At 38.7% G+C, this 23,854-nt stretch overlaps 1 protein-coding gene across 1 annotated transcript in view; it reads right to left on the bottom strand.

Moving 5' to 3' along the window:
• The window catches only part of RFX4 (regulatory factor X4), a 75,513-nt gene that overhangs the window by 36,727 nt on the left and 14,932 nt on the right, over positions 1 to 23,854 (bottom strand). Inside the window, exons 5-9 of the mRNA XM_054386834.1 lie at positions 21,872 to 21,932; positions 16,357 to 16,480; positions 5,971 to 6,032; positions 1,944 to 2,157; positions 1,041 to 1,118 (exon numbers count right to left, since the gene is read on the bottom strand). Coding sequence (XP_054242809.1) covers positions 1,041 to 1,118; positions 1,944 to 2,157; positions 5,971 to 6,032; positions 16,357 to 16,480; positions 21,872 to 21,932 — 539 coding nt within the window. The remainder of the gene's footprint in view (positions 1 to 1,040; positions 1,119 to 1,943; positions 2,158 to 5,970; positions 6,033 to 16,356; positions 16,481 to 21,871; positions 21,933 to 23,854) is intronic.

The raw sequence follows: 23,854 nt of genomic DNA on the forward strand, positions 1-23,854 counted from the left end.
CCTTCCCCACCACCGATCCTGACAAACAGATTTCCAAACAAAATGCAACATCCTGCTTTCATGAACGTAATCTGAGACTCATCCAGCAAAACTTCCTGAATATGTGTCCCATATTTTTCTCACATGGAAATATCTAGACTGGGTACATGACTATAAAAAGCCTCAGCTTTAAACCAGAGGAGTGTGAGAATTTAACAGTGAGAGGAGGAAAAGCAGGGAATTCATTGCCATTGTTCAGAAGGCAAGGTCAAAAGACTCATTTCCTTTGATTTTTTTCCAGGACCTGGACGTCGTATTTGAATCAGGCTCTCAGCTTCTCTGTAGTCAGAATTGTTTTTCTGGACTAAAGGCCTTCTTCACATGTAATAAAAAACTGCTGGCATTCCACTAATGTTTTCTTTTTCAGCTCTCATTAGAGTTGTCTGCATGCACTGCCAGAAAACCATCAGATTTGGTCAGATATGCAGCAGGTACAAACCTTGTCCATCTCTTATGGATGTTATCAACTGCTGAGCAGTGTGTGCTCTCCAAGCTGCACTGGAATACAGCGGAGCAATTGAAGGCTTCAGCTTTCTGGGATATCTAGGAGGCTGTAGGCCCCCCTCCACCACCCTGCACTGTTGTTAATAGAACAGCAGAGCCCACTGTTTTGGCTGTACACCTGCTCTGTGTCTGTGCTGAACACTCAGAGGAATTCTTTCAAACAGAGCTCCATCCCAACTTAAAGCTTAGAAAAGTGGTGGTGGACATCCACCACAACTGTCCAACATCTTGTAAGGGGATATTGTAACCTTAATCCCGATGGAGAACGAAGAGACAAAAACATTCCCATTGCTTTTGTTCCTCTAGCTCACAGTGACGCGAGATTTAATGCTATTGGTCACGTATTACACATATTCCAGTAAAGCCACTGTTCATTACTCATGAAAGGATTAACCACCACAAAAACATAAATTTGCAATATCACATTCAAAATAATCTCTCAAATCCATTAATACCTTTTTGTATCATTAAACTAGAACTGCAGTTTCCAACCATACCTCATCAAAGTTTGCTCTTATTACAGTGTCTAGTATCCTCTGACAGTGAGTTCTATACATCATAATAAAGGTAGAGACCTGAAAAAGAATGGGGGAGACACACAAAAGATCATTCTACTTGAAGAAATTTGCTTTTAAACTATCAGAATATGAAGCACAAAAAAGTTAAGGTTTTTTTTCTTATCTTACCTGAGCACAATTGCAAAAAAATAATGAAATTGGTTAGAGTCTAGTTAGATTAGTTAGATTAGCTTTAAGATGAGTTTTCTTCTCAAAGTAAGTTCTCCCTTTGAATTCATGGATTTTTCTATGTCAATGGGGATTCTTCAAATGTAAGAGGAGCAAAAAGCCTCAGTGAGATCAAAGACGAGAATGTGGCCCTAATTAGGACATAAAGAACTATAAAACCCTATTCTTTTGTCCACTTCACATTGATACCACACATGTGAACACATCAGAAAACTAGCAAGCTCAGCCAAGAGCAGCCACAGCACTTTTGTCCTATGTGCAGATAGGATTCTCCTAATTTCTAGTCTAGAAGGATAAGAAATGCACCAAGACCCTCTCCACTCAAGAAAGCACCAGACCCATTTTTCAGTTTGCCATCAAACATGTTTGCAGAGTAAGGAGTTGCCCTCAAACCTCACCTGCTGTAAAGCAATGTAACCTTAAAACAGAAGTATGCACAGGCTTTAGAAATATTGTGCAGCTGATAGCGTCAGCCATGTATTTTAAGGGAAGATACTTCTTCCTATTATATGAAGTAATGAAGTCCCTCATAAATAAAGTCAAAGCATTATTAAACCTATTCTAATTTGAAGTCTTTATTTTTTAGACAAAGCTTTTATCCAGAGCAGGGAAAAAAATCCAAGACAAGCCAAGAAAAGATTTCCAAAGTGTTACCTTCTCCTCTGGCAGGCTGGCTGGCAGATTTAGATCTTTGACATTTGGAAACTCTGGCAGTAATGTTCCCAGTTTGGATCGTGGTGAATATGCCACTGTCTGTTTGGTTACTTCTTTTTTTCCTGTTTCGTTCACCCAAGCTGCTCCTTTTTTAGAATACATCACATCATAATACTGGGAGTTTTCTTTCACTGCAATTCCATAATAATGGTACCTGATACATAGAGATGTATAATTCATAAAGCAGGTTGTTTGAAAATTAAATAAAATAAAATATGGGGGTAAAAGAAACTGGTAATTCTAATGACTTCTACAACAAAACAGACTGTGCAATAGTTTATGTATTATTAACAAGCATTGATCCAGAAGCAGAATATTGTGGTGAGGTATTTGGCTTCCAATTTTCATTCCTTCTGGTAAAAGTAGCTCTCTTCAGAGTTAATAAAGCTGACTTTGTTGCAGGGCAGGAAAATAATGGAATTCCATTTCTTTTCCTTCTAAGAAAAAACCCAAACATCCTAAAGCTAGTTGCTGGCAGAGCTCTGCTGTGCAGCTGCTACTTTAGTTTAGCAATAAGCAGGAGTACATATCCTCTGGACTGGCCCTTCTGTTGTTGTTTCAGCTCCCTGATTCTCAGACCTCAGTTGAGGGCCGGTTTGATCCCTAAAAAGCATGAGGCTTTACTGCAAATGAGTTGACCAGAAACGTTTCAAGAAGTGAAAACACTTGAATGAAAAGAGAGGAAGGGGGGGAAAAGGCTTGTGCTGGAAAGCAATGAATGGTAGAAAATGTACAGTTGAAAATTATTTGCTTTGTAACTCAGCATAAGCGCTTAGATCAACAAGGGAATCTAGACAACACTAACGCTGCCTGTGCAGACCACGCTGGGAATGACACAGTTGTGTCTGTGCTATAAAAATGGATTGGTGGCCTTATGGAACAAGTCTGTGCCACATGCATGTGCTGCACAGAAGAGTAATACAGTTCACCTATGTCTTATGTGATATGTCTGTGGCTGGGGAAACTGATAGGAAATGCTACAAGGAGCTAGCACCACAAACTGTCAAGGGAATGTGGGGGGGGAAGGGAAAAGGTCACAGCAAGCAGGTGTGCAAAAGCTCTAGATGGACTGAAAGGTTTGCATACTTTAAACCAGGGGTCAGTCTCAAGTTTCCTCTTAAATCAGTTAAAGAAAAAAAATGAATGAAGCCTGGGAAATGGTAGTAGAATTTCACTGTGTGTTTAATTTCTGGTATATTGCACTTGGCAAAATCTCTTCTGTAGTTTACTGCCAGGTAGCTCCAAAATCATATAGGCAGCAGTTACCTAAATTAACTACAAGATTTTCCAGATAGCTTGTTCCTACAGTAATTTTACCATCCCAAATGACAAAAGCTTCACTGGTCCAGTTTACAAAGATCCTTTTCCAAGCGTTTTTCTTTATTTCTATCAATAAACAAAACAAAAGAAAACAAAGCCTCAAAACCCCAAACTTAATTCAATAAACAGGGCTTGAAAGCTTGATCTGTAGAAGAATAACAAGTAGATAACACAATAATTTTTATGGTAAATACTGGAATGTTCTTTACTCTCAGAGGTCTAATATTTGCTCCTTTAAATAAAAAAAAGCAAAATTCCCTTCACACCACAAGTTTTCATCAGTTTAACTAACTTCTTGTACTCATAATTTAAGAGTTTCAAGCTATAGTACAGAAAATTGGCTGCTTTCTCATGGCTCACCTCTGGTGGAACTGTTTTTAAGCTCAGTGAGACAGAGAACAGCTGCATGCTTACAGCAATAAACCCAGCTGCAAAAAAAAAAAAAAAAAAAAAAGCCACACAACTGATGACCAAGAATATAGCACCATTGTAGCTCTGAACTTTGTAATGTTACAAGGCAGCCGTGCTATAAAAAGACTGAAGGCAGAACAGTGTGAAGTCAGATAATCTTAACCACTTCTATGGCAGAATTTCCTCTGGCAGTAGCGGGGAAGTGGAATGGAAATCATACTGGCAGCAACAGCTCAGCATAGCCAGCGATAAAGGGACTGAAGTGTTAATGCCTAAAGTAATGTCTTTACATAACACTTAATTGGAATGCTGTCAGATGGTGAAAACAAAACCAGTTACAGCTGTGTTGGGTCTAGCAAGCAGTGTATTTTTTTTGTTTAAAAAGTACATTGCACATAGAGTGTGTGGGTTTGTATTTCTCCTCTTCATTGGATCAAATGTGAATGACTCCACTGTATGCTAGAATCCTCGGGGTGTTCACTGATGAAGAAGTAGGCGTCCTCCTCAGCAGCAGAGGAGCTCAATTTCATATCTACTGAGGCTGTGAAATTTGTGAATTTGACAGGCATGCAGATTAGAGGGGACATATGCAAGAATATTAATTCTCATTGAATTTTAGCCTCATTGAGGGTAAAGATACATAGCTTTTGGAGACGCAAGACACCTTCAGTTAGCAGATCTGAGAGACTCTTGAGGATGTGGGCAGAACTCCCGTTTGGAAATACAGCAGTGCTCACTCCTTTCATTAAACAGGAAGACAAATAACAAAGTTGTAGCCAGTGTCAGAGCGATGTCATGGCTGACAGCAGGTACTCTCATACAAATGCTTCCATAAAGAAACTTGTACACACTTTCACTGCGTCTTTGTGATCCTACACAGAACTTATATTCAGTGCTAAATCCTGATTCTGTGAGTCAGGCTCTCCTAACAATGCTCTTGGACTAGCTCAGAACTTGCACCCAAGAGATTCCTGCACTCAAGCTTTGTTATGAGTGATGCTACAGTAGCTCTGAATTTGCATTTGGGAAGAGATTCCAGATCTTCAATTATCTGCTTAAATATGGCTTCTCCAGAAAAAGAAAGCTTAATTATAGATTTAGGAGAATCTCAGGATGAGGGAAAGCACACTTGATCCCACCAAAGAGATACTGCTTGGCACCGACTACTTCTTAGAAAAGCACAGTAAAGTTAGTAACATTTCTTTTAGCATCTTAATTCCTTTTTTCCTTTAGAAAGTGGGTCATTCTAGCTTTAGTATGTAAGTTCAATTTCCACAGCATATTTGCTTCTCAGCATTTAGCAATGTTGTGCTTCCAGACTTCAGTTTGGAAAAGAAGCTTTACCAGCAAGTTTTGCAAGAAAGGCACCCCAGGTTTTCATTCCCCCCTCCATAGTTTTTCCACTTGTGACCTACAGATACTACCCTTAGACTACTATGTAGATTCTGTGAAAGCTAATCAAGAACAGCAGATATATGTTGGGGTTTTTTTTTGGAGGGGGCCTAAGTTTGCTATAAAAAGATCTCAAGCTCCACTAGAGAAAATTCACAGAGTCCACAAGCAGAGAAAAATATAAAAACATTACTTTGTCCTCTTTAGAGATAGACAGAATCACATCTTGTCAACAACTGGGAAAAGCCAAATAACCCCAGAAGTGCATTCTTCTCTTTGAATCAATTCATCATTCTGGTATTAGGATTAACTGTTTCCAGGAAGTACCATCTTTTGGGTAAGGCAATAGGCTAATTCCTTCAACACTTAAGATACGTTGGATTTGGTAACAAAGGAAACACAGTGATTTAATCCAGATTCGTGGACAGTTTCAGTTTACACAATGTATATTCCTACCTAAACACCAGGTTCTGCCACTTGTTCTCCCAACTTGAAACATGAGATTAACTGTCATTTCCCAGCCTGCAGCAGTAGCTCCATCACTCCTGGGTGTGACCGTCCCTTACACTCAACTCGTGTAAAGTGAGTCGAGATGAAAAACATCATTGGAACAACGTAGAAACCTTGCTGATGAAATCAGCGAAGGATCTCCATGAGACTATGTTTGCAGGATCACTGCTGAACCAATAAGGCAAAGCCAAAGCTACAACAGAGCTTCCATCAAAGTTGGGGTTTAAGTCCCCAGCTGGACAAATTATTCCCTGATTTTATACTATTCTATTCAGCAAAGCCAGAGACAGATGGGGCCCTGTGTGAGACGATAATAATACCATACATTGCTTACTTTGATTGGCCTCTGGTTCCGAGTCTTCTTGTCGTTAGCTGTGGAAACTGTTGCCTTATTATCTGCAAACAAATAAAACTGATGTTAGAAAAAACCTGCAAAGCACATTTACTAACACTTCACTTAATACAGACTGGTAAGGCAGAAAAGCACAAAAGCTGTACTGAAATGTCAGCAAAACACAGGGCAGGAGAAATTAGAAATAAAGCCTTTTTATTTTTTTCTATTGCTGAAAGAGGGGAAGAGACTTTAATATTCAGTGTAAATCCATTAATTACCAGTGATTTAAGTAAAAACTTTCATATGGTACTGAAGTAGAACACATTTTCTTAAAATCTAAGATCAGTTCTGCCTCTAAACTAAGGATGTAAATCAATTTTAATTATGATCAATTGACATCCTCATTTCTGATGGCTTGCAAGATGAACGAACTTTGGTTTGATGCAAATAGAGGAAATTCTCGAGAGTTTTGGAGGTCACAGTTCTTCACAAACCTGCCATTAAACACTCATGTTTCTCAAACGAGATTCCCTGAAAAGATTTTGGTATTTGACAGGGGCACCGCTTCTATCAGGGGAGACTCACTGTTGCGTTTGTAATCAATTTATTGTCTATAGAAAACAAGTGCACCTCAAAAACAGCAGAGCATCATCAAGAATCTGGACTTCAGTCTGTCAGTGGAGATTAAAAGAACATTGCTACTGTAAAACAAAACTTCTGTAGTGCCAGAAGCATTTAAGAAAATGGGTTAATGAATGTAATGAATTGTGCCTTCAGTAATCAGAGCTTCTGTCAACCAGGGTGGATCTGATGAAAAGGTTCTGCTGTTGCTGAAAAGGCAGTGCTCAGCACCTCGCAGGATTGAACCTGATGCTCTGTGAGGTCTGTAGGAGGAAGAAAATAATTCTGGCAGAACAGTCATGCAGGAAAAGCTGCAGTAAGCCTTGAAGATTCACTTGCAAAAGGATGTTCTTTCTTTTTAAATTTATAATCTATTTTAATTATGTTTTCATTATATAAATCACTAAATGTTTCCTCTTTGGGGAACACACCAACTAATATTAAAGAATAACAGGCATACAAGATGCAATATAACTGCTCAAGTAGAAGAAAACCTCATTTAAAATTGATTAAATAATATAGATTTTTCCCCCCTCCACTATCCATTTTGCCATCACGATAAATATTTAATCCCGATTGATGACTGAAAGCTCTGGGCACAGGTATTTGGATCAAAAAGTGCTACATAAACAAAGATATTACAATGTCATACATTTGACCATTTCTTCAGTAATATTTCCCTTTCTTTCTTTTGTTCTTCTTTGCAAGTGTACAATCATCTTCCCTTTGTATCATGCAAAAATTGACCTGTATTGGTTTCCAAGAGCTTTGCACAACGTGGCTGATGTCAAAGACACAGCATAGTCTCAGAGTCGCTAGGTTGTTCAGCTTTAATTTCTGGAGCAAAACTTCAGCAAACAGTAAAACACTTTTGTGGAGCTGTGAAAGTTCAGCCTAGCTGTTTGATAAATGAGCAGACAGGCAAGCAGCCCTTCTTTCTTTTTTTGTATGGATTCAATGAAGCCTGCCTAAAGAACACCACATGCTGTTCCAGCTACTGATCTAACATTCCGCAACATCTCAGCCTTCCAAATTCCCTTTAATTACACATTAATCCCACCCCTCTCTCTTTCATTTTCTGCAGACAGGGTTGGGGGCTCCACAAGGCTGTGGGAAAAAAAGCAGTGTTGAAGAACTACTTTCTGAGGATGGTTTTTTTGGGCTAGGGGATTTTTAACTCTTTTTTTTTTTTTCAGTTGTCATTCAAAAATACAATTCTTCTCCAAAAGGTGATTTTACAGCAGCAGTCTTAAAAGTATTAGAGATACTTTTTTTTTCCTTTGGAACAACTTGAACCCATATTGTTTTCAACTCCTTCTAGTCCTGATGAAGTGTTACAATGCACACTGTAAATACTACTTTATGAACCATATGCTGTGGGAGTTCCTGGGATTTAAATAAATCAACCAATTTCTACATACCAGGGCAGAAATGATCAGGAAAAGTGAAGAATAATGAGGGAGTTCATCAGATGAACCCTTTTTCTTTGCTTCTTTTTTAAATCCACCACATTTTAAACAATGAGATACACCTTTCAGAATATAGCTGAGAAGCATACATCACTTAAAATATTGTTTACTAATAATTTGTTTCAAAAATACATAAAAATCTAGCAAACCTTCGAAAAATAAAAGTCAGGATTTTTTTATCTAATGCTGCATATGTAACATATGTATAACACAGCATATTCATGCTTGGGTGCTCATACATCTGAGCATGGGTGTTTGTGTTTGGGAATAAAACAAGTCAAGTACTACATGAACAGCCTGGTCATATAAATGTTTGTATTTAGCCACGTTTATGCAAATTCCTGTGAAATGATATTGCCAAAGGCAATGAGATTTCCCTGAAAAGAGAGAGGAAGCCAGATCTGGCAGGGTGGAGTTCACCCTGTGCTGAAATCAATGGAAAAAGCAGAAGGACCAAAATGTTGATTTTCAAATCATACTTTGAGCCTAAAAAAGTCACCCCATAAAATATATCATGATTGTATTTCATGCTTATCAGCTTTTAAAGACACATAGAGAAAACTAATTATTTTTATACCTAGAGAGGAAGGGAGCTCCTAATTGTCTGACATGGAAGTTCAGGTTCAGATCTGCAAACCAAGTTGGACCACTTTCCTTTCATCACTACAGTGTGGTTGTGCAAGCTAACAAATCAAGACCTGGCCATGCGGTTTGAGCTGCTTTCTGAACGGAGCCCAGTCTCCTTTCTGACAGCAGCACTGGCTTCTCTACAGAAGCAGTGCTAAAAAGATCTCAGGGGTGGTATCGAAGGGAATTCTGGAATGAGCAGGCACTTTACCATTGTCCTTCAATGGAACTGAAATTTCAACTTGTGCTTCTCCAAAGTGACCACAAATCCAGCTACCATATGAGATCTGCTGAGCGAAAGGGTGCGTTTTACACTTCCCAAGCAGAATTCCACCTAGTTTAGGTAACAGTTTTGACTGGTAGGCATTATTTTCCACTACTTTTTTTTTTTTTTTTTTTTCATTCTGAAATGGATGTAGACTAGGAGTTTCACATGCAAATAACTTTTGCCCCTACTGTATTAGCCTCAGAAACCAATGCTCCCTCAATTTCTTCCTCAGTTACTAAATTTCAGTTGTGTTCTCTCTCACTTTCTTCTGTGCCCTGCTCAAGATCTTTGCTTTTTGCCTATCAAATATCTTGTGTGCTTTTCCCAATTTAAAAAATTGTCTTATTTTGCAACTCCACAGGTCTTTTCATGAGTGCCTACTGTATACATAAGAGTCAAACATCATAAGCCATTACATTACAAAACAACATATATATATATATATAGTTTACACCTTTTTAGGGGCCTAGTATATTCAGGTCAGAACTTCTTTAATTCTTTTGCAGACAATCCTGATGTATGGCTTTAGGAATGTCTGTGCAGGTAGAACATAAAGGGACCTTCTTCTTTCTGATAGACAGCAGTAACCTTTCAACTCCAAATGTATGGAGCAGCCAAAGTGAATGCAGGAAAAAAGTGTCTTGTATCATTCTCTCACACTGACGTTATGAAACTGATAGTGCAACTTTCAGCACAGATTGCACAGATTTTGGAGCTAACAGGATTTTTGTCCCATTTCTCCATTTTAAATGTAGTAGAGGTGTCTAAATAAACATGAATTAACAACCTAGTTACTTGTACTTTTGGTTGTTCTTAAAATAATGCAATAAAAATTAAAGAAGTTACTTGAGCAGCCCTACAGAACATAGAAAACTTTATGAGCAACGACTAGAAAAATAAATGTAGTTGCTTTGTAAAATCTGTGTTATACTCAGCACAATCTGCTAATTTTTTCACCTGGCTAATGGCAGGAGCTGTTCTGTTGCCCAGAAATGGCTGCAAAGGTGCATTCCTTTCTTCCGATTACTGCCAGCTGTCAGCTCTGCCACTGCCTCTCTCCTAGCATCTCCAGCACTGTGACATTCCAACACAAGCAGTCAGCCCCAGCTTTAAAATGTACTGGCAATTCTGTCTTCAGTCCTAGACTGCAACTCATCACTACTCATTGCATTCAATACCAAACCGTGAACTTTGTTTAACAATTATCCCATCTAACTTCTTCCATGATACAAAATGCTGAAACAAATCGGGGGTGGGGGGGGAAGAAACCAATAAACCATCTCACAAAATTTCTTATGCAAACAAATAAGGATAGAAGAAATCAGAGATGTTTGGAAAATTCACAAGTCACCTTTTTCTCCTTCTGTCTGTCAAAATACTAGATTTTGCTACAGGGGCAACAGGCAGAGGATGACTTTTAAAATTAAGTCTTTTCCATGGAATAATTTAAATTGCTACTTTTCAAAAGGTGTGTTCATTTTGTTACTGCAGCTGATCTGGAGAAATCTTATTCTCATAACTCTCATTCCTTCCTATTTGAAGTAATTCTAAGCACGTTTCTAGAACTTCCCAGAATAATGAAATAAAACTGAATTAAGTTGCAATCCAGCATTTTTACTCTGCCGAAATGAGAAATGGACTTCAGGCTTCAGCATCTGTATCTCTGGAAGGTTCTAGAGAGACTCTAAAACCAGCATAATAAATCATATTTTCTCTGATAGCAATCCTTCATAACAGGGTTTAGCCCTATCTCAGCCCGAGTTTCAAGTCCCATATCTAGAAGACATTGTTTTCTTTTATGAATTCAAGTACAGAAGATTTATGTTTATTTACCAGATTCTATTTCAGTGTCTCAGCCAAACTTCTTCCTTTGGCAGCAGGAAAGATAGCTACACTCCCACCCAACTATGCTTTCCTTATTCTCATTGCTGTGAAATACAAACAATGCTGATAACCTCAATCTTATATAGTAAGTGGGGGATTTTTAGACTCGTTCATCTTTGTCCTGGTATTGCTCCAGCTGGAACGTTCTTGGGTTTCCCCATCTGCTTCAATGTGCTTTGAAAACCCTGCCCTGAGACAGTCTGTCATTATTAACACCTGTGTTAACAGGTACCTTTTGGCTCAGAGACGGCTTGGGGCTTGCTTAACATTACGTGACTTTGAGAAAGTTTTGCTCCAAAAATCATCCACTGACAGGATGAAGAGCATCATCAAATTAGTCCATTGCAAAACATGATTTCTATCCCTCAAAGCCACCAAACTGTGCAAAGAGAAAGAGATCTGACTGTCTCTCTGCTTGCTTACGTGAGTGGCCCATGCCTCTGTAGTGTTTGGGTCCAATGTTCTTGACTCTAGATAGATCTCATGTGTTTAGATTCAATAGGTTTTCCCATTTCTTTCCATTCACTTTCATCATTTTGTGGAACAGGGCATGGTCAAACTGTAGGATAAGATCTTGTTTCTAGCACTGATACAGCTCAACTGACACTGCAAAGCAAGTCAGAAAAGCCTGCTGGCACTTTAATGCCTGTGCCCAGTTCTGCCTGCTATTGAGATTAGACTCCATGAGGAACTCCACACTGGACACTTTAGTGAAGTTTGTGAGACTTCTCAAATTCTTCCATGTACAACAGCACTCTCCTTCAGCAGTTCCTCTGGCCAGATGGAATTCAGCCTAAGGCACAATCAAACAGATTACTGCATCCCAACAAAGCTGCAAACACAGAACACTGACTCAAACGCTTAGCTGAGCTGCAGCCACTTTCAGTGCTGACTTGCTGAAGCCAAAGCAGATCTAACTGAACAACTCCCCCTGCTCTGTATTGGTGCCAGCATGCTTACTGCCATCACCCAGCATATCTGTGGGAAAAGGCTGGGTGCCAGGACCCCTGCACTCTGGCAGACCCTGTGCTGTAAGAACAGTCTCTGGGACATGTTGACATGCATGAGGTAAAGCAGCCCAGAGGCCACTCCATGCTGAACACCTAACTAGAAGCCAGAAAGCTTGAAGAGGCAAAGGTAGCAAAAATCCCTTTGCTAGAGGGCAAAAGCTTTGGGAAAAGAAAAGTCACTCCAAAGAAACTGAAGTGTCCTTGCTGGTTTTCTTGCTTCCCAAGCTCAAGGAGAAAAAGGCAGTAATCAGCAACCTGAGATAATACAAGGGGTAAGTGAAGAAGAGCCGAGGGGGCAAAGACCTTTCGAATACACTACAGGACCCCTGCTCCCCACAGCAGCATGACCTTTTGTTCTTACAGCCTCCTCAGAGAAGCTTGGCCCAGAAGATTGTGAATCAGGAAGGAAAGTCTTGTTGGTGTTAACTGTCCTTCAGCCAGGACCCCCAGTTGTTAAAGAGAGCTGAAGAAACAGCGGGAACTGCTCAGCACCTAGAGGTTAATAAAGTCCTTCAACGCACTAACAGAAATCACATCTCAGCTTTAGGTTCTTTCTCCCCCAGTTCTATTTTTCTTTTCCATTTTGACTAGAATTGTTCATAATAAAGCAAGCGTGCTTTTAGTCTGTCAGAAGAGAACACTAAGGGTATGTTTGGCTTTGTTATAGCAGTTACTATTGAGGCTACTTAAAAGCAAATTGAGAGTAAAGGAAGAAAAATATATCTTCAGGAGAAGTATCTCCTATACACAGCAGGCAATTTCCAGAAGGGTGCATTTCAATGCAAAGACAAATCAGATTGCAATCACATTACTGTGTCATTATCAAAGAGGTTTCAATAAGGCTACTTGTCTGTCCTGTTTAAACATTAAATATATATAGTATGATAGCAGGAAACTGTAAACCCTATTTATGCTAATCATGCTTGGAGGAATGGGCCTGCTGGCAGAACTTCTGGGTATAGAGGGAGTGCATAGTGATAAAAGAGTATTCTGGCTGGTACAGCTTGTACTGCCCTGCAGCAAAGCAAGCTACTGGAAAAGAAAATTTTAAAAAAAGGCACTTTGCTGCTGCTATAATCACACTTCAGCCCATTTTTCAGAAATTCAGTGGAGATATTGGTCAAAAAATGTAAAAGTTCTCTTTCCTAACCAATATTACAAATCCATCGTGGACTTGAACCTTCTTTATTTTGTGAAATAAATTTGTTGGAATCTAATTTTCACTTACAGCAAAGCCAATCAGAGAGCAACAAAGAGGGCCTAAAATTTGTCTGAGCATCCATCCATTGTTAAACCTCTTTATGCTGCCAGAGTGATGTAAAGGGACCTCAGGCTGGGGCAGAACCATTCTGCAAAGTGTCAACATCTTTTGTTTTGCTTTTCAAATATTGATTTATTATTGCTTGTCAAAAGATACATTGGGAAAGTGCCAAAATAAAAAAAAAATAAATGAGAAGAGAGAGGAGAGCAGAGGGGAGAGGGGAAAAAAAGAGGAAAGTGTTTAACCTCCAGGGGGCATATGGGAGTTGTGGGAAGAACACACATTAGCAAATGCCTGAGGTCCAGTCCATGTCCTTCAAATTTAATAGGAAGCACTGTATGGATACTGGGGAGAGCATATTGGTGTTAATGCAGAAGACAAGACAGGGAAGAAAGCTCAGGCTTTCATTTGGGACGACACGACTATGAGTGTTAGTGGGATTAGGAGAGAAAAAGAGACGTGAATAGATGGGCAAACATAAGGCACTCCAAAAAAATAATGCAGAAATAAGGTGCAGCAGATGTGTGATAAAAATAAAAGAAGCAAGACTTTGATGTTGTGACTGGGACCTGGAAATAATTGAACATACTGCAAGGAAACAGGGACACATTGTATAAGATTTAGGTAAAGCTGTGGATTTAGGTAAAGTAAGAGATGGTAGGAAACAAGATCCATTAGTTCAGCTGTTCATTAACAACTTGTCTGTTTTCCCTGCTGTGCTCTCCTGTGGGTATATTTGGCTTACACCAGGCTTAAGAAGTACATGTGGGCTGAAGTGTTATCTACAAACCCTTCCTCTGAAGAGATCACTTTCAGGCAAGTTTTGTACGTCTGTCGTGATATCTTGAAAAGTGAAATCAACACCGTTCTGTTAATTGTGATTTAACTGAGCATGTAACACTACATTAGGACATTCCTTATTACAGACTGTTTTAACGAGCTGAACTCCATGTCTCCTTCTACAAACTACCAGTCTGTTAAAGAAAAAGCCTAAGTGTTTACCATTGCCCACAGAGAAGTCCAAAGACAAATCATAAATTCAGTGTGGTCTGTTGAAAGGCGACCTGTCTATGACTTCACTGAACAACTAATTTATTTCTCTGAAGACAATGACACCTGCAGGACTCTTGATGATTCCCAAGGAGGACAAACATGTCTGGGGTCTCTGATTCAGCAGCTGAACACAGAACCCCTCAAACAGCACCCATTTCACTGCACTGCCTCCCAGGCATTTATGCAACACACATTGCAAATATGGTAATTAAGTTGCATGACAAAACTCTGCTGGCTAAAACTTCACCCATGTACCTTGCTCCTACTAAGGAGAAGCTGACTGCCAACTGTTGACTGAATGAAGAGGGTGTCTGCCTTGCATATCTTCATGACTATGCAGTACTTGTTCTTAGCAAAAATAGGTTGGGAAGAATCCCTGGGGTCTGCTCCAGATTCTGGAGATGCAGAAGCCTGTTTCACTTTTTTTTTTTTTTCCCACATTTGTGCCAGTGTTGCCTGAGCTTTCTGGATACACTTGTGCAGAAGTTCCCAGATCCAAAAGTAATGGCCACATGAAGCACTAGTTTAGACAGTACTAGGATGGTCTTCCATGGTTTCCTCTCCACAAAAAGGGAAAACAAATTTCATGGATCACTGCTTCAGAACTTTATTGCAACCAAGTGGAAAACATTTGGATAACACCACATTAAAAAAAAAAAAAAAAAGCTCTGGAATGCCATGATTTTTGTATGCAAAACACTCTCTCTCCTGCTAGATCAAGGTACTCCTACCAAGTGTGTGTTTGAAAGGCAGGGGAGAAGGAGGATGGAGTAATGTGCACTGTAACAAGACTGCCACATGCTGAAAATTGCTGAAGTCCCTATGTTCTGATTAAATATTTTCAGAAAAGCATTTCATAGCAAAAGCAGCAGCATGTAAATGTTACCCATGTTCCAAATGTGTTATATGTTGCCACCATGCATACCACTTGGTAGCTATAATATGTACAATAAACAATTTCATTCACACTTATGCAGTGCATTTTAAACAGAAGCCTAACACAGAATCAACTCAGCTACAGTAGGTCTTTAAGACACAACATAGTAATGTTACAGCAATGGTGCATTTTACTTGCCTTGCCAAACTGCTTACATAAAGATTCACTACAGCAAATTACACCTCATTAAATACATTATTCTCCTTCTCCTACTCTTTACACAGGCACTTAACCTAGGAACATTTTTCCCTCTTTGAATGCTCAACACTTCTATAGAAGAAATGTTGCAAACACTGGAAGAGAATAGCTTGCAGGCCAATCAGCATTAAATTCATGCTTGCAGTCATTTCAGAAACACTTGCAAACTCTACAGTTTGTTTTGTCCACAGCCTACAAGTTTTAAAGGCCTGTGACACATTCTCTAGTGAAATTTCTGTTTTAAGCAAAAAATGTAAAAGCTACAAAAATATCATGCTATTTTTCACTGAGTGGAAAACATCTTCTGAACAGTGAATCCAAAATGTGAACTTTGTCACAGAATCACAGATCATGTAACATCTGCTAGTGGTGTATAGCAAAAGAGCTTTACTGGTCACATCTGGACAACACGCAGCTCCCTCTGAGCTAACAGTACATCTGCACTGTGAGTCTGGAGTTAACCACAGTGTCTCTTACTAGAGCTGGACAGGAACGTGGAAGTAGAAGGAAACAGTGCAAAGGTAATGTGGTAGACTGTACCTGCAGTGCCATACAAACACTGTCAGATGCTTTCTGGACTTTTGAATCTGGAGGCACTGTACTTCAATATGTGCCAGTGTGGTCTGATATCATTCAGGTGTCTCTGTATCATGCTTTCAAGAATGTCACAGACAGGCTCAGGAATTCAAAGGCTGCTATTTTTCCCTTTTTTTTTTTTTAAGTATGTATTTGTTAAAGCAGTGCAGGTCACAATGCAGATGTGTTTACACTGGCTTGTATTTGACATCCAAGCTGCCAATATTGCATACCATGCCACTGTCAGCAAGGCTGGGGACTGAAGTCATAAAAACATTTCATGTATTCTGGAGCTTTGTCATGGTTAGAAATTATTCCAATCTGAAAATACTTAAATCTTAGACTTTGCACAATACCTTGAAGAAGAGATTCATTCATATACCTCTGTCTCTAGCAGTAATGATGATTTAATTATTTTCAGTAATCCAGAGTCACCTGAACCAGGTGACAGCTCAAGGCATCACACTGAGGTTTAGACTCACCTTCCCAAAGCTGGCAGCATTAACAGGTTGTGTGTCATTTTTCTCACAGAAGTCCAAGTAATGCATGTAGAGAGCACTTCGAGGAATGCAAACACCTTCTGCAATCTCATAGTTCTCCTCCAGCCTTAAAAAGAAAATAACAAACAGAGAGAACTGCAAGTATGTTGGATGTCCTGTATGGTAAACAGTATGCAAAGACCAAACATTCTGGCTTCTGCTTGTCTACTGAATTATCTCTGCTTTGCTCCTAAATGCTCTTTCCAATTCACTTCCATAACATTTAATTGCATCATTTGGTTCATATTTACTTACAAAAACATAGTCTGTGAGTTCTGAGGCAAGTAGAGGCCAGCAGAGTGATACTGGATTTTAGTCATGGTCCAAACTGTTATTTTTAGGGGAAAAAAAAATACTAGTAATCTGCTATACCTTAAAAGCATCCTGCAGTAAACAAATGTTTGTACCAGTACAAAACAATAAATATTCACTGAGGGGAAGCATTATCTCATTCTTCACAGAACAAGGTCACCTTTGATTTGTGACACTCTTCAGTTTGGTCCAGCTGTGCAATTCCTTACCTTGAGGAAGCAGATGTAGCTAGGGAAAGTTATTTGCAAATACTCAAATTTGTGCACAAAATTGTATCTGGATAATATTTTCTAGTTATTGTTTATGGACAAAGTGAAAAAAAGAGTGCATGATCTGAATGCAATGCTGAATAAAATAGTGAAATAACATTCTCCTCTGCCTTGCAGAAACTATTATTATTCCTTTACACCTGCAAACAACTATAACATTTTCAATTATGCATCAAATATGTGAATAGGTAAATGCTTCACCTTTAAACTGAAACTGGACTCATTATAAAACTATAATTTAGAAGAAACATTTCTTTGAAATTATGTTTTTATGGTTGCTGATCAAAGAAAGTTCAATATACACTTAACACACACACCTAACTTGAAACCATAATTAGTCTTGTCATCTGTGGTGTCACTTGTATGCATACATAGTTACATGTGTGCTGGTCTGCCCTGCTGGCTAGGAGAAGGTAGTAGGTGCAACTTCTTCATAAATGTATTAGAAAATTAATACATATTCTCAAAAGCTCCAATTCTACAGTAAATAAGCCCCCACCATTTGATAGCTGTAGAGCACCTTCCAGATATCTAGCTTCTCTCCTTCGCTGCCTTTTGCAGGACCTACCTATCTTCCAGTTCAGTTACCATGATCATTTGTGACTGCAAACTATTTTAATAAGATATCTGGCTAGATGAATGGAATCAGTTTGTATGGGCACCATCTATTCTTCCCTGGTTTCTACAGAAATATCATCACGGCATCTTTCCTCAAATTCATGGCGCTTTAACAAAACCTCTTTTCAAAACCTGGAGAGTTCGTTTGTATACTATAGCTGCTAATTGGAATGTCAGCTTCCGTGACCAATACAGGACAGAAAGAAAAGCAGTTAATTATTTCTGTTCATATCTGATGAATTTTTCTCTTTTTCTCCTCTCTTTCACAGAGAGTCATTAGTCTGACACTGAACAATGCTCCATTATACCTGAACTATTTTTTTTTAATGATCAAAATCCCATCTTGCTCCACTTCTTTTATTTTCCTGTCTTTTATTTAACAACTTTATCATATTTTGAATTCAGCTTCATTCTACAGTATTGTAGAAAGATAATGAACTCAATCTTCTACCTAGCAAATCATTATCAGAAATAATATATATATATATAAAAAACATTTTTAATGTCCTAATAAAGCCATGTGAAACCCAGTAGTTCACAATGAGACCTTTTGTACCACTGCAATACAGCAATAAACCCCTTAATCCTTCCACAGGAATTACAATTTTATCTGTCCCTATTACTATTTCCCTCTTTATACACTTACATACTTCTAGATTAAATGAGGTTATCCTATAGCAGAGCCACGTCTGTAGTAGTCATAGTTGTTACAGATTTGGTTTTTTTACATATGAAGGCAACATAACAACTGCGATGTTAACCATCCTCTTTTTTTATTACTTCTTTTTACAAATGTCACAGAAAATAGAATAGTTTTTTTACTTTAGCTTCACAATACTGTTATTATTTGGAACTCCTACACTGTAAGCCACCACTGCAAGGAGTAAGGTGTCTGTGGTTTGAATAATTCTGTCTTTGGAGAAGCAGACATACACACATCTCAAAAGTAAATTTTCACACTTACTATTTGGTCAAACAGTTCACCAATTAAATAATCACGAACTTTTAAGAGCCAAGTGTTTAGCAAGCTACAGCTTTACAGATAATAAGGAAGATAAGAACACAGGACAAGCACAGGATATCAGGTATTGGTGTATTCATGCTTTAACAGTTAAATTCAAGCTCATGTAGCTTCCCAGTTACGATGTATTTGGCAGTAATGCTGCATTTACCAGGCCTTTCACTTCATTTTCTGTCACCAATGAAAGGAAACAAAAACATCATTCCTGTTTCCAGGAAAAGGATGTTTAGCCAGGCTGATAGTCATCCAGACATGCCTCTTAGCACCTTCAGCTACGTCTTCCTCCCTTGCGTTTGTAGCACTCAATGTATTTTGCCTTTGAAGAGGTGTGAGCATTTAGGATAAATCCCTGTGGGACTGATGCTGTTCACTCTTTTCATCAAGATGTCAGACAAGAAATAACTAATAAAGGCAATGGTAATAGGAACCACATGACAAAATTTATGTATTTCCCTTAAGTCTTGCTTCACTCTTCCTACTACTACCCCCCCAGCTTTTTTTTTTCCCTTTGCTACTGACATTTCCTCTGCTTCTGTTTTCCAACAGTCCCTTGCCTTCATTAGCTGTAAATGCATCTAACAGTAAATATGTGACCAGACACACATGGTAGACACCAGACACTGCAGACAATTGTGGTACTTCCATTTGACAAGTCAGGTACTTTACCCTGAAATCTGGTCAACAATTTACCTTTCCATTTCCACCACTTGAGTCCGGACTAGAGATTCCTGTAAGAGGGTAGGACACACTCTTATCCAAGGCATAATAAGGTAAGTTTAGTCATTTGCCCTTCTTGTCTGTGCAAGAACTTGGTTTGAGGCCAATTGTCAAACATGTAAGGCTAAACCTACATGAAGAGCTCAGTGCCACATTTAGTACAGTGCTGACCACAACAGCTTACTGACCTGCTGCTATGTGCCACCACAATACAAATAACCCAATGCTAATTGGCCTGGGTTTCCAGTTTACTGCTTTAGCTTGTTTTGCTTACAGCTGATTGCAGCTTGTCATTTTATTTAGTGTACCAAACCCAGTAGCAGTTTCCCCAGGAAATACCTGTTTAAAGCTGCAGTACGTATGCTGAAAAGGATATGGAAACCACTACAGAACTGTTCTGTGGTGGCAAACTTTCACCTACAGATTTATTAATAAATGAGACAGTCACATAATTTAGTTTGACACCAGCTACAGAAATTAAACTGTAAAATTGCTTTCTGTTCCCTCTCTTGATTGTTTTGTTTTTATTTGTTTGTTTGGGGGGGGTGTTTGTTTGTTTTGGAGTTTTTTTGGGGGTTTTGTGATAAAAATTGAATGCAGGAAATTGAAAATGCTCTGAAAGACTAAAACGGGAGAATGTCTGTACTACCTAAATGAGTAAGAAAAATAAAACAGCTGACAGGTAGTAAACCAATACACTAACAAGAGTGAAGGGAAGATGATTCAAGCAGCCTTTTTTCAGAATCAAAATTCTGGGTTTCTATTGCAAACACTGCTGAATGAGCATTAGCCTGCATGCTGCATTCCAGCAGGGCTCAATATCCCAGGAGTTTAGGGATTTCCTAGCCTTCATGACCTAGGAAGCTCAAAAGTATTTGGCAAAAGGTTGTTTACAGTATTTGCATGTTCTCTGTTGGGAACAGTATCATTGGCATGTTCTAATTAACTCTGACTTCTTGGCTACTATGTTATTTGCTCCTGTGGAAAAGACTCTTAACTGACTCTACTGCAAAACAAACACTGTTCTGATTTTGGAACTGGTAAGATCCACTTGCTATTTTATTTTAGCTAGATAGTTCATTATTATCCTGTTTCAGCTGTGTTGAAGTTGTGTGAGCAAATAATAGAAAATAATGAAATACCTCTATGACATTTCACTATTTTAATATTTGTCTGTAGTCACTCCCTTTCTGTACTCACTTTTCATGAACTCGGAAGAACAGCACTTTTGTGCTACAAGTAGGTACAAAGAAACAATAGTTCAGAACTAAATGTCTTCATTTACGTTTGCACATCTCTTTATTTGCACTGGAAGTATCTGCATGTTTCTGCAAGGCAGAATACTGAATACTTAGGGCAACTTACTCTAAATCAGCCCACAGCTCTAGGAATTTTTTTTAAATCTAGAATTTAATTGTTCAGCTTTAGAAAGCCAGTCGAGAGAAAACAATCCTGATTTCTTTATGTGCATTTTACAGAATCACAGAATTTCACAGGAGGTGAAAAGGTAAAATGCACTGAACGAGTTACTCTTTGTTCAGTTAGACCTCCCAAGAGACTGACAGAAGCAGAAAACAAATTTTGCCAGTGTTTTGGTAAAAAGCTCACATTTTTGCCAATAATCTTCTCTTTTCATCCAGAAAACTATGAGAAGTACTTACAGGTGAAATAAAGGCCTTTCTTTAAGACTTAAGCTAAAAAGTATGGGTTTTTTTTCTCAGATAAGCATGCTTTGAGCCTTCTTTGTAACACAGCTCCCTTCTTACAGATACAAGGAACCTCCTGAAAGCTGCTTGGTCAATTACAATATTAAGAAAGGTAAACAAGCATAAAAATGTAAGTTAAGGGAAAAGTGAAAACCAGCCAAACTTCTGAGACTATCAGAAGCATAAGTAACATGACAGAACGTGCAGCCTAAAATACTGCTATAAATCACAGTGAACAGCACTTGTTCATTTTTTCATAGCACAGCAGATTCACAAGCTTTCCTCTCCCTGTCCTCTCTTCATCTCTTCCTAATTACTCCTTCTTTATTACCCCCCACTAAATTTTCAAGGAGATTTTTAGGAAAGGAATCAAACCTAAAACTCGCTCTCTTCTTTTATTGTCTTCTCTGTTAAATTACAGAGATCTCATTTCAGTACCAGAGTCAGTAAAAGTCGGCTTCATCATACATTGAAGCAAATATGAGTGAGAAAAAAAAATCTCAGTACTAGTTTTCTTTTTGTAATAAACAATCATGACAAAGAAAAAAATCACCATCTGGAAGGGTGGCAAACAAGCTAAGTAGATCTAAATTCTATCAGAGACTTCCTACATTCAAATCCTGCAAGAGTTAAGAAACTCATTAATGTACATATATCTATGCTGTACAGGATACTTACAAGCAGATTAAACATATCCACTAGAAGTATCTTTAGAACTGTGTGAGATGACCAAGAGCTCTATTCACTTGAACTGGGAAAAGTATAAGAAAAAACACTAACAGGTTTTCCTGATTTTTTTTTTAAAGGCATCTTACCATTGCAATGTAGCTGGAGTTGAGTGTGGTTTTGATGCTCTATTATTTTCTTTTTCCTCATCTGTTATGAAACAAACAAACAAACAAAAAGTCATTTCAGTAGGAATTTATGAAGCATTTATGAACTGGTAAGGGGAAAAAAAAAAAAGGAAACCAAACATTCTTAAGTGCCAAAGCTTTCTCAAAATATTGGCTAAATTGTGGAAATGTAAATAATCATATTCCCTAAACTAGCATAAGTAGGTGCTGCATAAAGCAATAAACCTTGTAAACATCACTGATGGCCAGAGCAGGGTAGTGTATAGGAATAATGGCATTGGAAATGATAAATTTATATGAAAAAGTAACTCTTAGACCTCTAGCAGCATGGCAGAACGTAAAAAACATTTTCATCTGCTTTAACAGAACAGTTGCCTTAACCAAGTTTTGCATTAGATGAGGCATTTAATCTACTGTGATTCATCCACCGTTGTGATCCTAATGTATGATGCACACTAGATATCTGCAAATTTACAAAGATTAATTCTGAACAAGAAAACCACAAATTTAAAAATTTACTTTATTGCTTTTCAAATATTTTTTGCTGATAGTATTCCTCATTAACTGTCTCCAAGGTGACTCTGATTTGCCAACTTTCCAAGAATTTGAACAAAAGACTAAAAGAAAAAAGATAATTAAAATAAAACTCTTAAAATACTGCAGTCTTCCTAGTTCAGATTAGTTCTTTTAAAACAATTTAGAAGTATGAATAGAATAATTCCTATTCAATTGTGATTTGCAAAGTATATGGAACATTCCCAGGTGAAAGGTGAAGCACAATCAACACCTCCAGAACTGCATGGCAGTGGCAAACACTGTTGTATCAAACACGGTTTGATATTTTTAACAACTTTGTCCCTGATGGAAGTATTAAGTGTAGAAAGCTTTGAAACCTAAAAAATGAGGTAAAGCACTGCACCTATACACCATGCTGCAAGTTTCATTTGTTAATACAATGAACTTTCAGAAGTGAGCCTTTAGGGTGCTGAGTCTTAAGGGAGTCAGGCTATCTCCTCTGAACATCAAACCCCACTGGGAGGTCTTTTGTGCAGAACTGATGCACACAAACAAAACCCCACTTGGGAAAACGCTGTCTTCAGCCCTCACGCCACATATTTCTTCCATTACATATAGGGCAAGTTGTGTTAACTGAACATCCTTTAGCCTGCAAGGCTGGTCCTCTGAATGTCAGGAAAATTCAGATTTACAGTTACCCGCAGACACTGCACAGCCCCTCTTCTCCATCTGCATAACAATGGGCCTCTAATTATTGGACTGCACACTCCTTGCCTGCCTTTCAGGGCCTCGCTTTTATTCAGCCCATAGGACCAACATACACATTTCAAATCACTTTTAAATTGTGTTTTTCATTTGTTTTTCCTAAACAAATGGTCAGCATCCAACAAACCTTCAGCGCACAGGGCCTGAATGCTGAGCAGCCATGGCTGCTGCAAGCTGCTGACACTTCACAGCAGCCCCCAGCTAGGCAAGTGGCAGGACAAACCACTTCTCCATAGTGGGAAGCAGAGCTGTGCAGCATGGAATTTGGGTGGATAAAATAGCCAGGGTCATCCCTTCTCACAACATCAAATGCTTTTTCTTTCTTGCCCTTAACTAACAGTGATTGACTTCCACAAAACCGATGACACAGGTACCATAAAAATAGCTTGCCCAGCTTTGGTCATCCCTGAGGAGAGGTTTGGGAGAGAGATGGCAGCCATGGCTGCCCTGCTCTGTAGAGGGAAGAGCTTCCTGGGTTTTCCAGGTGACAGAGAGTGCAGGAGAGCCTGGCTTGGAGATGCAAGAGCACCTGCTGGAAGGGCAAGTGGGCAGCCCCATAGCTGCCATAGAGGGGTAAAATACAAGAGTCCTGACCAGATCCCAGTCCAGTCTTGCATCTTGCTGTGTCTTCCTGGTCACTCTAGTCAGGGAAAAAATAGACAG

This window comes from Indicator indicator, chromosome 14 (assembly GCF_027791375.1).
Source record: "Indicator indicator isolate 239-I01 chromosome 14, UM_Iind_1.1, whole genome shotgun sequence".
NCBI classification, from domain to species: domain Eukaryota; kingdom Metazoa; phylum Chordata; class Aves; order Piciformes; family Indicatoridae; genus Indicator; species Indicator indicator.